This window comes from Squalius cephalus (genome assembly GCF_949319135.1).
Source record: "Squalius cephalus genome assembly, chromosome: 3".
Classification (NCBI taxonomy): domain Eukaryota; kingdom Metazoa; phylum Chordata; class Actinopteri; order Cypriniformes; family Leuciscidae; genus Squalius; species Squalius cephalus.
The window spans coordinates 4,914,976-4,929,943 of NC_137124.1; the positions used below are offsets into that span (position 1 = coordinate 4,914,976).

A 14,968-nucleotide genomic window follows, 5' to 3' on the forward strand; every position below is an offset into this window, starting at 1 on the left:
AGGAATCGCTGTCATCACCGGCATCACTGTCCTCAAAAAAGGTACTCTCAACTAGCATCTATGAAATTCACATATAAAATATTGTTATTTGAGCCCCTTTAGTGTTTTCATCATATGATAAAACTAAATAGTCATTATGAATCTTAAATCTGTGGTAACTTGTTATTGAATTTCCGAGCATGACACATTACTGTTTTTTTCCTTGCACAGTAAAAGTGTTACTTGAGACTCACTCAGTGAAACCATTCACTCATGTACCGAATCTTCAGACCAAGTCTGCAAAACTACAAGCACATTACACACTTTACTCTCAGTTTGCAATTGCACTTTTTGCAAAATGCTATATATATATATATATATATATATATATATATATATATATATATATATATATATATATTATTTTTTTTGCTTGTATTTTTCCTTTGACTTTTCTGTAGCAGTTTTGTGATGTTCAGAGTTATATATATATATATATATATATATAATTTTTTTTTTATTGTAAAAATGTTTATTGCCACCATTGTTGAGATTGAAATGCTGATTTTTGATGCTTGTTTGTGACTCTAAAGGATGCTGTTGTTAATTTTTGTTTTTGTGCATGATGCTTAAAAATCCATCATTATAATGGAGTGTTGTTGGAACTCTTGCTGTAGTTTCACAGTGGTGGTAAAGTCAAATTTAAGTCTGTTAATAATGTAAACACTGAGGGATTACACACTGAGATCAGGGAATCAAGCGTGATATAACGCTATCATCTCTTTCTCTTCACTATCATTTACAGGATAAACATGAATGAACATCAGAAGGTTTGTTAAAGATTCAGAACAGCTTGTAAACAATGTCACGTAGCATTACATTCACTTTATTGGAGTCGTATGGATTACTTTTATGATGATGGATGCGCTTTTTGTGGCTTCAAAATAGGGTACCATTCACTGCCATTATTAAGCTTGGAAGAGCAGGATATTTTTAATACAACTCTGTGTTCAGCTGAAAGAAGAAAGTCATACAGGGTGGCTTGAGGGTGAGAAAATCATGGGACAATTTTCATTTTTGGGTGAACTATCCCTTTAAGATGTGTTTTACTTTTACATTTTAGGGTTATATTCTCATCTGTAAACGTTTTTAATTTTATATATAGTATTTAAAAATTGTCACAAAGGCAAAAAAAAAAAAAAAAAAAAAAAAATCAAATCATTTGGTATACGGTGTCATACTTGTTACAGAACTTAAAATTTATTACAAATTCGATAAAAATATATATCAAATCATCATACATCAAATGTATTAAAATAACATTTTTGCAGGTCAATAGTTTTAAGTCTTCAAATAAGGTTCATGATTTCATGAGTTCACACTTACGAATGATCAGGGAATGAATGGTTATGCGTAGTGATGTGACATTTGAACCGAGGCGTCGGAGCGTGTGTCGAGAAAAAGTGGGCGTGCCAGATGAAGCGGCGATTCGAGGCTTGTGTTGTTAACAGGTGTGTTGGACATCGGCTGTGGCTGGATGTAACCGATCGGCGAGAGTAGCCGCGTGCAGGCGGGGAGGAGCTGCAAACGGAGACGTGAAGTCGGACACTTTCTGGTTCCCGTAGTGACCGCTCACGTGGTGTTTGCATACTTTACCACAGCTGCAGTGAAATAAATGCAATATTTGCCAAATAATGCACAGATGTTTCAGAGACATTTTCATTCAATACTTTATGTAGCCTACTGCTTCATCCAGCGTCTGTTTGAACAAGAATAAAGTTCAACATAAGCTACTATCAATGAAGTGGAGTCTTTTTTAAGCAGTTTTAATTTGATAAACATGACACAATATAACATGACAACGACATGAAAAGAGTGTTCACTGTTATAATAAACTGATTTGAGAGCTTTAGAGGAACTAAAGGTTTTCGAATAAACACGAAACACACGTGATCGTTGTCATGCATAGAATCCGGCCAATGGTGGAACAGCTGTGTCGTCATCAGCCCTCCTGCAGCCCAGTGCAGCCGCTCTTGAGAAGCTGCGCTGGCTGAGTTCTCCGGCTACTCTCGAATCGCTCTCGCGGTACTTTGATGGCATATGTCACAGTCACGTGGCGTCGGCGCTGTATCAAGTCGGACAAAATTTCTAACCGGCATGCACTGCTTTAAGTCAGCCGCCGATCGGTCTGCGCAGAGCTGCATGAAGTCGAACAAGCCTAACGTGAAAATCACGTGACTAATGATCTATGACTAATGACAAATGAGGCCTCGGTTTGTGTGGATACGTCATCGGTTCGGTCTGAGTGTCGCTTCCGGATAAAATGCGGTTCGAAACTCGCGCCACCTTGTGGGTGTTGTCAGGAGTAGTAGAAGCAGTTGTAGTAGTGTCAGAGAGTCAGAGAGTTAGAAAACTATTGTCATTGTCGTTATTGTGTCATATGTGAGGGCTGTATATTATTACATTATCAGGTTAGAATAGTTATAGTATATTATTATAGTAGGCCTATATTATATATAATATATAATTAATATAAGACTATAGTCTTGTTATTAATTAGATAAGATTATTTGGATTGCTCTGGATTTTTGGATCTGGACTGGACTGCTTTTTGATTTGGATTGCCCTTTTGGATTTGTTTGCTTTTTGTGACCTCTTCCTTTTTCCTGGTAATGGAGACAGCAAGAAAGAGGGAATCCTCCCCTGTCTGGGCTCAACAGAAGCATCAGTGTCCTCATTTGTATAAAAAAAAGATTTTTTTTAAATGAGGGAGGGAGGGCGCGACACTGGTTCAGAATGAATTAATTTGTCTGCTGTTTCTTTGCACAGTAGCTAGGTGTCACTAGTGAGCAATGCTGAATGAAGCTTCGAGTAATGAACCTTTGGCTGAAGCAATGGGCTGCGAGGTCTCAGAGGTTCAGGAAGCCTCATTTTGCCATCACTACCCAGAGTACTCCCCCCGTATCTCTTGGTTAGAAAGATAACCAGGCAAGTGTGAGGAGATGGGGTGGTGGAGGGATGCTGAAAACTGTCGAGGAATATGGCGACTGTGTGTATTTAAAGGCCTTTAATCATGCTGATTGAGTGGACCTGTTGATTACTGATTGCTGACAGCTGGTTGGAATGACTTCATTGTTTGATCACTAGAACGTGTTCCTCCTGAACCTTGTTAATAAAACATCAAGTTTTAACTCACAGGGTTTTCTTCCATCTTGTTTCCTCCTCACAGAAGATCTCCACAACTCTTCAGTTATCTACTAAACACAAAATAATTCATTACAAATAAATACTCATTACTAAAAAATATAAACAAATTATTTCAATATTTGTATGTAAACAATTAGATATATAATATAATTATATATGTTTATACACTGTAAAAAGAGCACACAGAGTGTGTTGATGGTATTTTAACACTTAGATTTTTAACACAATGTGTGTTAAAATGTAACTGGATAGAATAGCACTGTGTGGAGGGCAGTTTTTGTTTATGATAAAAAATATTTTAAATGGTATCCCATACAAAGCTCTCTCTCTCTCTCTCTCTCTCTCTCTCTCTCTCTCTCTCTCTCTCTCTCTCTCTCTCTCTCTCTCTATATATATATATATATATATATATCACTTCATGCCTCTTGTCTTTTTCAAATGCTGCATTCACGACAGCATTTCTGTCAGACATACAGAAGCTCTTATTGATATCAAACAAACTCTTGATTAAACGTCACTGGACTAGCCTACATAAAAACAAATCAACAAAACGTTCTGTGTTCATCCAAACACCATCCTCAGCTGTGAAAACACAGGAAGTAACTCTAATATACACTTATGGTGAGTTCAAGTCATCTCATATAGATTATAGTGACGAGTTGAACACACATGAAAGCCACCACAATGTCGTACATACCAGTAGGAACCTCGGGATTTTCTTTAACTGGAAAACTTTAACTTTAGCTGGAAAATAACTTAAAGAACCGCTATAAAGCCAAAACAATCTCTGTTACCTTAAATTATACACTTATCTCTGTAAAGCTGCTTTGGAACAATCTACATTGTTAAAAGCGTTATATAAATGAAGATGACTTGACTTGACTTTAAGCCCAGATCTTCACGAGTTGTTGGCGTGCCAGTGAGAAACATGGCGGCATACCACAATACATTTAGCAGTGATATTGCCGTTCTTTTCTATTTACAGCGAAGTAAGCTAATTACATGCACAGAATACGTTGGCATTATAATATAACAATGTAATATGTAACAATAAAGTTTGCAGTGGCGTCATAAATTAATTAAAAACATAAGAAACCAAAGCACACCTGATGCATATTTCTTCATTTTCTAGAACTAGAGTTTAAGAACATTGCTGTATTTTTGTGATTAATTAAGAGAGAGTACACCGCCATCTTACTCTGACGAAAGTGACTTGAACGCAGTGCCGTCGTAAACACGACTTCCTACCTCGTAAATACAAACTTCCCAGGACTGAACGCACCTACAGCCACATCACATGTGACACGAAACAATTGAATTGAACAATTGAACGTGAATTTTTTCTGCGGTTAATTTTTTCACAGGTTCAATAAGACCTTTTATTCAGTGTCCATTTATATTTTCATTTGTTTCTTGAAAAGTTATGTTATTAAAAAGGAAGAACAGATCGAACAGATCAAACAGCTGGCAGAACAAAATACACATGAAAATTACGTTTCAAGATGTATATGCCTTTTCCACACACGAAAAAGTGCACAGTGCACAGTTCATGTCTAAAACCAGACTCAAAATGAGTGAACAGACTTACTGACTTTATTAACTTTTCATCATCATTGCAGGTTCACTGAAGGACACTGATTTTACTGATTACAATAAAATAAAATAGTAAAAAAAAAAAAAAAACAATTACAAAAACAAGAGTAAACGCTCTCTAAAATGGTAAATGTGATCGAAACATTTGCAAAAAAGCAAGTAGGGATGGAGAACTTAATCTTTGAAGCTTTTCTCTGATTGTTTCGGGAAAAGAGCATCAGATTGTGAGAGTGAAAACATTGCCATCTTGATGAAGGTAACACTGACTGCAGTCATACACCAGAATGCACTGCTCCGTTTCTGGACACTGATGTGGTTATTCCTAGAGACATCTTTATAATATCTATCCAACAAACTCTACTTTTGTTGATCTTTCGAACAAAGTTGAGGTAGAAACTTTGCTTCATCTATTCTACTATTAAAATCAGGTTAAATCTCTTTGGGAGAACTTGAGTTGTTATCTTTCTCCGTTTATCAGATAGATCCACATTCTAATGAATAAATACATTTATATTCATATAGCATCATAATCAGAAATACTTTATTGATCCCCGAGGGGGAATTATTTGTCACAATTGCCCACCTGTCAAAGCATAAGCAAAAGAAATAGTAATAAAAAGTAGATCAATAAAGAGTATCCTAGGCTATATAATATAAAAGTATAAATATAAAATATAAGGAAAAAAATAAAGAAAAATATAAGGAATGTGGGTATGTTCAATATTTACATTATTAAAACACTGTTATGGTGAACATTTACATTATTTAGAATTATAATTATAATGGTGAACCAAAAAGTACTAGAGAAATAATAAATAGCAGCAAAGAATATTGCACATTAATTATTAAAAAGATAATGTTGCACAGAAACAGAGATATTGTCAGTTTAAAAACTAAGTAAGTGTCCGTGTATCAGGCACTTAGGCTACGTTCACACTGCAGGGCTTAATGCTCAATTCCGATTTTTTGAAAAAATTCGATTTTTTTGCAAGGCCGTTCACATTTCCAATTAAATGCGACCTTTTGTGATCTCCTGTGTGAACGTGAAATGACCCAGAAGTGACCCGCATGCGCAGAAGAGTACTCAACGGTCAACGACGTCACTTGTTGTTTGCGGAAGTAGCTAAACCTAACTGTGATTCTCTCACTCTCACACACACACACGAGCGCACGCAGCGACCGTTACACAAGAGTCAGACAGCAGCCGCTGACCTATCTAATATCAGATTCAGCACAAATAAAGTTAACATAACGTATATTGGCCGTGGGCTTTTTTTTTTTTTTTTTTTTTTTACCGGCTCGTCGAGGTCGACCCGTTCGGCAGATTTACCTCAGCTCGACGAATATGCAGTCCGTTTTCAAACCGACGACTACTTCAACGCAGAATTATGCCGTTTTTCGCGTATCAATGACGTGCGGGTCGGATACATGCGACCTGGCCGTTCAGACCGTTCAGCCCCTATGCGACCTGTATCTGATATTTTCATGACAGTCTGAACGACACAGATCCGATCTTTTCAAATGCGACCCAGGCCACTTGGGTATGTGGTCCCAAATCCGATACATATCCGATCTTTTGAAATGCGACTTCAGTCTGAACGGCCAGGTCGCATGTATCCGACCCGCACGTCATTGATACGCGAAAAACGTCATAATTCTGTAGTCGTCGGTTTGAAAACGGACTGCATATTCGTCGAGCTGAGGTAAATCTGCCGAACGGGTCGACCTCGACGAGCCCGTTAATTAAAAATAAATAAATAAAAGCCCACGGCCATTATATATACACGTTATGTTAACTTATTTGTGCTGAATCTGATATTAGGTCAGCGGCTGCTGTCTGGCTCTTGTGTAACGGTCGCTGCGCGGCGTGCGCGCGCTCGTGTGTGTGTGTGTGTGAGGGAATCACAGTTAGTTCAAGTTTAGCTACTTCCGCAAACAACAAGTGACGTCGTTGACCGTTGAGTACTCTTCTGCGCATGCGGGTCACTTCTGGGTCATTTCACGTTCACACAGGAGATCACAAAAGGTCGCATTTAATTGGAAATGTGAACGGCCTTGCAAAAAAATCGAATTTTTTCAAAAAATCGGAATTGAGCATTAAGCCCTGCAGTGTGAACGTAGCCTTAGAGTGAGGAGTTATAAAGCTTGATGGCCACATGCAGAAATGACTTCCTGACACTCTGTGGTGCATTTCAGAAGAATAAGTCTTGCACAGAAAGAGCTCCTGTGTTTGAGCAGCACATCATGGAGTGGGTGCGAGATATTGTCCAAGATGACATGTAGTTTGGACAACATCCTCCTCTCTGACACCACCGACAGAGTCGAGCTCAACCACCACAACGTTGCTAGCCATACGGATCAGTTTGTTGAGTCTGTTAGCGTCTGCTACCCTCAGCCGGCTGCCCCAGCATGCAACAGCAAACAGGATAGCACTGGCCACCACAGACTCATGAAACATCCTCAGCATCGCCCTGCAAATGTTGAAGGACCTCAGCCTCCTCAGAAAACAGAGACTCTTCCTATAGAGGGCTTGAGTGTCCTTAGCCCAGTCCAGTTTATTGTCAATAGACCATTGATTATAGAGTATTGATTGCTCTACAAATAATTATTATAAGTTGATAACAAACTATAGGCTATATCTTATTAATTAGCCTACTACATTGAATGAACAATATCGCTATGCCATTATCCAGAGAGGCAATCTCTATCTAGGCAGAATTTTTCCTTCTAAATATTTTATTGAGATTGAGTGTAATTGAGTGTATAGCCCACAGTTAAACTTATGATCTCCGGTGTTGTTTTGAGTGTTTTAGACTAAATGAAATACAACTATGTATAAACATTTATTTGACTTGACTGAAGCGTGCCGCGTTATTAGTCATGTGAACGGAATGGAATAGCAATAAGTCTATGGGAAATTACATGGATAAAAACAGACTCAACTAACTCAACTAACTCTGTCAGAGTGATGGCTATCCTAACTAATGCATATCTATCATGTTACAGTGTGTGTAATCTTATGGATTACATTAATACTATAATGGATGATCTTAGCACTAATTTGGGCAGTGTCATTGGAGATAAAATAGGCTACAAAATTCATATCCAGTATTGCAAATCTTTGAAGCTGCCAGGAGAAAAACATGTTATGGGCCATAATGTAAAAGCTTTAATGTTTAAATTCATCCACTATCACCATTATAATGGAATATGTCAAACAGATTTTATAAAACAATATTTGTGGATAATATAGGTAATCGTGCCCGTGCGTGTTTAAACTTTAACAATGTAATCGATACCTAGGCCTACTACAGCGCATGCGTACATGTTGTTAAAATCTTTTTTTTTTTTTTTTTATTGCTAAGAACATAGAAAATCAATGGGGTAAATACAATTGCGAGTACAGCTACAGATTATATAGTCAGGAGAACATCATGCAAATGACACAGTGAGACAGTTTTAAGGGCTTTGGAATTGCTGGATGTACTGAGAGTGTCCAGGTAGGATTTAAGTTCCTTACAAAAAATAAATAAGTAGGGCTTAGCATCCTGAAATGTACATTTGTATAAAAAAAATTTCGCTAGAAAAATAAATAGGTTTATCAAAAAAATATTGGTCCTTTACATCTTTCATCTTTATCAAAGTTGTGTTGACCAAATAGAACATCTTTGTATAACAAAGAAAAACTCTGGGATGAAAATGTGCGAACAAAGATAGCCTACAGAAATCCTTCCAGAACAGACTTATATTCCCAGAAGAGATGAGAAATAGATTCGTGTTCAGCACCACAAAAATAACCTAAAGTGTCAATATCAGGAAACATCTTTTTAAGTAAAGCTTCACAGGATAAAAAAAAGATGAAGTAATGCGTGTTGTTAAAAACGTCAACTACGTATTTGATATCAATGACGTCATTGCGCTAGTACACACTTTAGTCTCAACAGACCAATCAAATATCTCTGTGGAAACGGGTCAGTAATATCTGGGCCACTAACAGATTGTAATGTTAACACCGAAAACAAACACGTTTCAAACAAAGTCAAAGTCTGGGCTTTCTAATGATAAGTAGCCTAGTGTGTTTCTATTCCTAAGAGTTGTTGAGTAGCCTACTCTACTCTTTTTATGCGATAACTTTGTCTGATCGTTGCAGAGATCTGCATTCAGCAATAAACAGGAAGATTTGCTCTGTCACGCGCCACATTAAATCACATCAAAACAACATTTATGGTTTGAGTTTCATGATAAAAATGGCGTCGTTTGTGACTGTTTTTAGAAAGTATAACATAATAACATAACACAAAACAGGCACAAGCAAAAAAAAAAAAAAAAAATAATAATAATAATAATAAAAATGCCTATATAGTCAAGTTTCTCTACAAAGGGCTCTGACTAAAAATTATATTTAGAGTCTAATCATATAGCCTAATCACGAGCTCACGCTTATTTCTATTACAAAAAAAAAAAAAAAAAAAAAAAAAAAAAAAAAAGTATTATAAACATCAAGAGTAGGCTATTTGGTTTCGGTTTCGTTTTTGTCAGGTTTGGTGCGTCATTACATAATCCTCGCAAATTCAATCTCAAATACACAGTTATTGCAAACTGTAGCCTACACTATTAACTCATTACACTAGACTAACCTGGTTGCAGTCTTGATCGAAGCTCTTCTGTATTTTGCGTCCTCATGAAAAATGAAACTGACGAAGCTCGAGCTTGAAGTCCACGAGTTGAAACGGAGAAACTGAGTTTTAAAACGCGACGATAGAAACTAAATTATACTTAACATACGGAACTGATATATTCAATTTCGTTTTAAACCATTTTCGTAAAATAAATAAAAGGCAAACAAGGTCTAAATCTTTGAAAATTAATCAAAACATTAAGCAACAGCGAACTTTCAATGCTCCGCCCTTCTTCTTCTGTCTCCCGTCTCTGAGTCCCGCCTCAAAAGAGGAAGAACAGATCATACAGCCGGAAGAACAAAATACACATGAAAATGATGGGCTGCGTTCGAAACCGCATACTCAATGAGTAGGTACTTAATTTCAATGAGTACTTACTTAACGAGCGCTAAAAGAGTAGGTACTTTATAGCCAGATCTCGTTGAGTATGAATGCGAGCCGGACATCTGCCATGTTGACGTTATCATGTGACCTACGACGCGTTATCACAAGCGCAACAACTTAAAAGATTTGAACGACACGTTTAATTCATCTGTCTGTAAATATCATGATATTGATTAAACTTGCTCATTTTGTGGTCTTTTTGAAGAAACTGCTGCCCATTTATTGTGTGAGTACATTTAGGGTTGATTTAAGTTCTTATATTTAACCCTACTAATGTGACCCACCGTTTTATCCTTAACGATATTTATTTTTATTACGAAATCCCAAAATTGTCATCTCTTGAATATGTTGTTAATTTCTTTATTTTATATCCAAACATTTTCATCCATAAGCAAAAGTGGCTTACTGCTTTGCTTTCCTCTTTTTCTTGTTAAATTTAACTCTCGTTTCATCCCTCAGGCCTATAAATAACAGAAAATGCATTTTTTTTAAAATGTATTATATAATTAATTATTTAAGAATATATATATTGATATTCAACCTTATAGGTTTTTTCCTGTGTATAAAATCTCATAATATGTTTGCAAACCCATGATATATATATATAAAAATACATACATACATACATTTACCTCACATTTACTCGACAGCCCTACCTAGAACGGTTTTCCTCAGCGTTTGTAATGTCTGCACAAAGGGAGATTCACCTTTGGAGAAAACTGTTGATTTTATACTCGAAATATTTAAGTATCATTATTAAAAATTAATATTACCCCAGAATGAATTGCATTGCTATCCCAGCCCAAAACATACAATAATAACAACGATAAGTGCTGATCAATTAATTATATTACTTTTTACTGTAAATTATATAATTCAATAAAACAAACAAAATTTCATGTATGTCATATGAAATTAAATAGCTATGCATGAATACACTCTAGATGTGTATATAGTGAACATATCTACATTTTCATTCAAACAATAAATAAAGCATTAATTAATTGTATTTTATTTACTGACAACAATGAGAAATATTAATAAATTTGTAAAAGAATGAATCAAAGTCACCATCACACAATAAACAAATGCATATACAAGTCAACACATGAAACAAAGCTTTATTCAAACTACAGTCATGTATGTAGACTACAGGTGCTGAACCCCACATCCTTCTGCCATCTCAACACAGCGGTGCCCATTCTGCAGCTTTATTCTGATGAATCAGCTGACCGCCAGAGGTGAGCCATTCCTTCATGCCTGAGGTTGCTGCGTGATGTGTTGTGCTTCACAATCTGAGGCAATAAAGGCCGGTGGAGTGATGGAGGGACTCGTAAGGGCAGGTGGAGTGATGGAGGGACTCGTCCATGGCACCATCACCAGGATTCAGCTCTGGGTTCCTCATCCTCAGTGCTCACACCAGCCTGCTGACATTTCAGATCCTACAAAATACACAAGCATAACACAAAAGCAGTCATTTTAACCGCACAATGTCATTTGATTTCAGTATTATTTAGAAGACAAAAACGCTTTTTTCACAAATGCCACCATCATCTTCCCTTGCAGGTCCTGCTCCACAAAAGCTGTGCAGCAAATGCATAGAAATCAAGAATCAGAAAAGTGCTGTAATAGCTCTGTTTGAAATTACAATAATTAAAATAAACTACAACTTAATATTTAAATAGTTGTTGTTATTCATTTCTGTAATGTCACAAAGCCTTTGATGGCAGCATTCAGCTTCATGAGCCACTCTCCACCGGATAAACACACATCTGTTCATCTGACCCTGTAACATCCAGACCAGACTCACGTTACCTCTGTGATTTATGAACTCAACACTACATTTACATGTTGAGGTTGTTTTAACTTTTTATCCTACATAAATGTTCCTTAATTTATCAACAGTACTAATGGACAAATAAAATAGATAACTTATGTTTAGTTACTTTATAGATTTGTTCTACATAATAGCACACATACATCACTCAGATGCCTATTTCATATTTAATCTGCAATTCTTATAGAAGAGTTTCTTGCCAGATATTAAATAGACATTTAGTAATTGTATTTAAGATGTATACGGTTTAAAATGTATGCAAATCCACTTTGGAGACGTATGTGTCCTTACTGGAGCTTCTCTGTTAGCTATACATAATAAAATGTGATTTACAGCAAAATCACAAATATATAGCGTCTTTACATCTTCAACAATTCAACAGTTTACTGTACAGTAGTTCAACACATGCGATCATTTGATTTGTAATACTCACATTTGAGTCTCGTCCGTCATCCTTTCCGTCACGTTCGAGTATGACCTATCCTTCTTCTTCTTTTTTATGACGTTTCCTCTCGCGTGGCCTCCTGGGATAGAAGAGTATCCATCGTTGAACACTCAAAAATCTGGGCGGAAGCGAGTAAGCCATCCGGGAACTTCTCGCCTACTCTTTTATGAATACTGATGTTTCTAACGTACTGCTTCCTTCACGTACTGTTTTCGCCTACTATATAGTAGGAAAGTAGGCATATTCGAACGCACTTAAGTCCGAATCTCGCGATAATTAGTACGTCACCCAGGTAATTCTCGCTTACTCTTTTGGATTCGTAAATACTTTTTCGCTCGCCTACTCTTTTTCCCATACTAAATAGTAGGGAAGTATGCGGTTTCGAACGCAGCCATAGGCTTGTTCGACTTCATGCAGCTCTGCGCAGACCGATCGGCGGCTGACTTAAAGCAGTGCATGCCGGTTAGAAATTTTGTCCGACTTGATACAGCGCCGATGCCACGTGACTGTGACGTATGCCATCAAAGTACCGCGAGAGCGATTCGAGAGTAGCCGGAGAACTCAGCCAGCGCAGCTTCTCAAGAGCGGCTGCACTGGGCTGCAGGAGGGCTGATGACGACACAGCTGTTCCACCATTGGCCGGATTCACTGCATGACAATGATCACGTGTGTTTCGTGTTTATTCGAAAACCTTTAGTTCCTCTAAAGCTCTCAAATCAGTTTATTATAACAGTGAACACTCTTTTCATGTTGTTGTCATGTTATATTGTGTCATGTTTATCAAATTAAAACTGCTTAAAAAACGTAGACTCCACTTCATTGATAGTAGCTTATGTTGAACTTTATTCTTGTTCAAACAGACGCTGGATGAAGCAGTAGGCTACATAAAGTATTGAATTAAAATGTCTGAAACATCTGTGCATTATTTGGCAAATATTGCATTTATTTCACTGCAGCTGTGGTAAAGTATGCAAACACCACGTGAGCGGTCACTACGGGAACCAGAAAGTGTCCGACTTCATGTCTCTGTTTGCAGCTCCTCCCCGCCTGCACGCGGCTACTCTCGCCGATCGGGTGCATCCAGCCGCAGCCGATGTCGAACACACCTAATGTTTCAAGATGTATATTCCCTAGTTTAGTTTAGTTTAATTGCCGCTTTTTTTCCGCACACGAAAACATTACAGAGACAGTTCATGTTTTAAACCAGACTCAAAATGAGTGAACAGACTTACAGACGTTATTAACTGTTTCAGCATCATTGCAGGTTCACTGAAGGACACTGATTTTACTGATTACAATAAAACATCAATACAAACTCATAGTCTAAGATAAACTATATTTAAACTAGGTTATAAAATAATAATATTAAAAACTATTTTTAAATAAAAACAATTACAAAAACAAGAGTAACGGTCTCTAAAACAGTAAACTTGAAACATTTGCAAAAAGGCCTAAAACTATTGAGTAGGGATTGAAACTGAAGCCTCTTAAAGGAGCTGTATGTAAGAAACCTATTTCAATTAATCATAAAATGGCCCTGATGTGTCACTAGACATTAAGAAATCATGTTCATTTCAAATACTTATATAACTGACAACAGTAGTATGGCTAGGATATTGTCATTTAAAAAGTGGACTTGCAGCCCTTAACTGTTGTTGATGTTGTCATTTTGTGTTTTGGCCTGATGCGCCTCCCTCCACCTATCTACCAATCACGAAGTCAGTAGTGTTTCGGGATCCGGGTTGCCAGCTTTGCTCTAACCTACCCTAACTATAGTCTGATAAAAATGTCTAACGTTACTAAATCAAAAAGACCTCGTTATAATTCAGAAATTCGTCGTGACAAAGTCCGAAATAAAACCAGAATTTGTATTGGAGATGCTTTTGAAAGATGGAGACGGCTGAAAACGGAGAAGATTATTAATTGCTAATTTTCTCCTGGACAGGTAAGATTCATCTATGCTTGGCTAACTTGTACTTGATGTCAATGGACATTTCATATATTCATGACAGTTGAACAAAGTTATGCATGTTCATGCAAAGTAACGTAACATTAGCTCACATGGACATATGCTAACATTAGCAATGTATTATAGGAGCCCGTTTCTCTGTCATTATGCTGAGACGCTGAGGAAAACAACATTAGCACGCCCATTATGGCAATTTGAAACGTAATTGAGACAGAAGCCTAACTTTACCTCAGAAAAAATGATTCGTCATTCGTTCTTCACATACAGTATATCGTGGACTAAGTTACACATGCTGCAAGTTGACCTGTATGACCATTGAAGCAGCCTACGTTTCTGCTGAATCCTGCAGCTTATCTGGCAACCTCGAGTCAGGGGGGAGGGGGAGGGGATACACCGCTCTACAGTATTTTTAAAGTGATTGCAGTACCAGTTTTGGCCACAAGTCCTACATGCGGTTCCTTTAAATCTTTGAAGCTTTTCTCTGATTGTTTCTGGAAAAGATTGGAAGCCTCAGATTGTGACAGTGAAAACACTGCCATCTTGATGAAGGTAACATTGACTGCAGTCATACACCAGAATGCCCTGCTCCGTTTCTGGACACTGATGTGGTTATTCCCAGAGACATCTTTATAATATCTGTCCAACAAACTCTACTTTTGTTGATCTTTCGAGCATTATGTGTATTTTGCAAAGTTGAGGTATAAACTTTGCTTTATTTATTCTACTATTAAAATCAGGTTAAATCTCTTTGAGAGAACTTGCGTTGCTATCTTTCTCCGTTTATAAAACATAATATGAAACTTTTTATTGAAATATATATATATATATATATATATATATATATATATAATTAATTTATTTATTTTCCTTGGACT

The 14,968-nt window shown here is 36.9% G+C and overlaps 1 protein-coding gene across 1 annotated transcript in view; it reads right to left on the reverse strand.

The window, feature by feature from the left end:
* LOC307156318 (serine/threonine-protein kinase Nek4-like) overlaps positions 1 to 14,968 on the reverse strand; it is a gene marked incomplete at its 3' end in the record, with an annotated part of 945,281 nt that overhangs the window by 715,749 nt on the left and 214,564 nt on the right. Inside the window, exons 2-3 of the mRNA XM_079867609.1 lie at positions 9,417 to 9,634; positions 3,176 to 3,233 (exon numbers count right to left, since the gene is read on the reverse strand). Of these exons, the coding sequence (XP_079723735.1) occupies positions 3,176 to 3,190 (15 nt within the window). The 5' untranslated portion in view covers positions 3,191 to 3,233; positions 9,417 to 9,634. The remainder of the gene's footprint in view (positions 1 to 3,175; positions 3,234 to 9,416; positions 9,635 to 14,968) is intronic.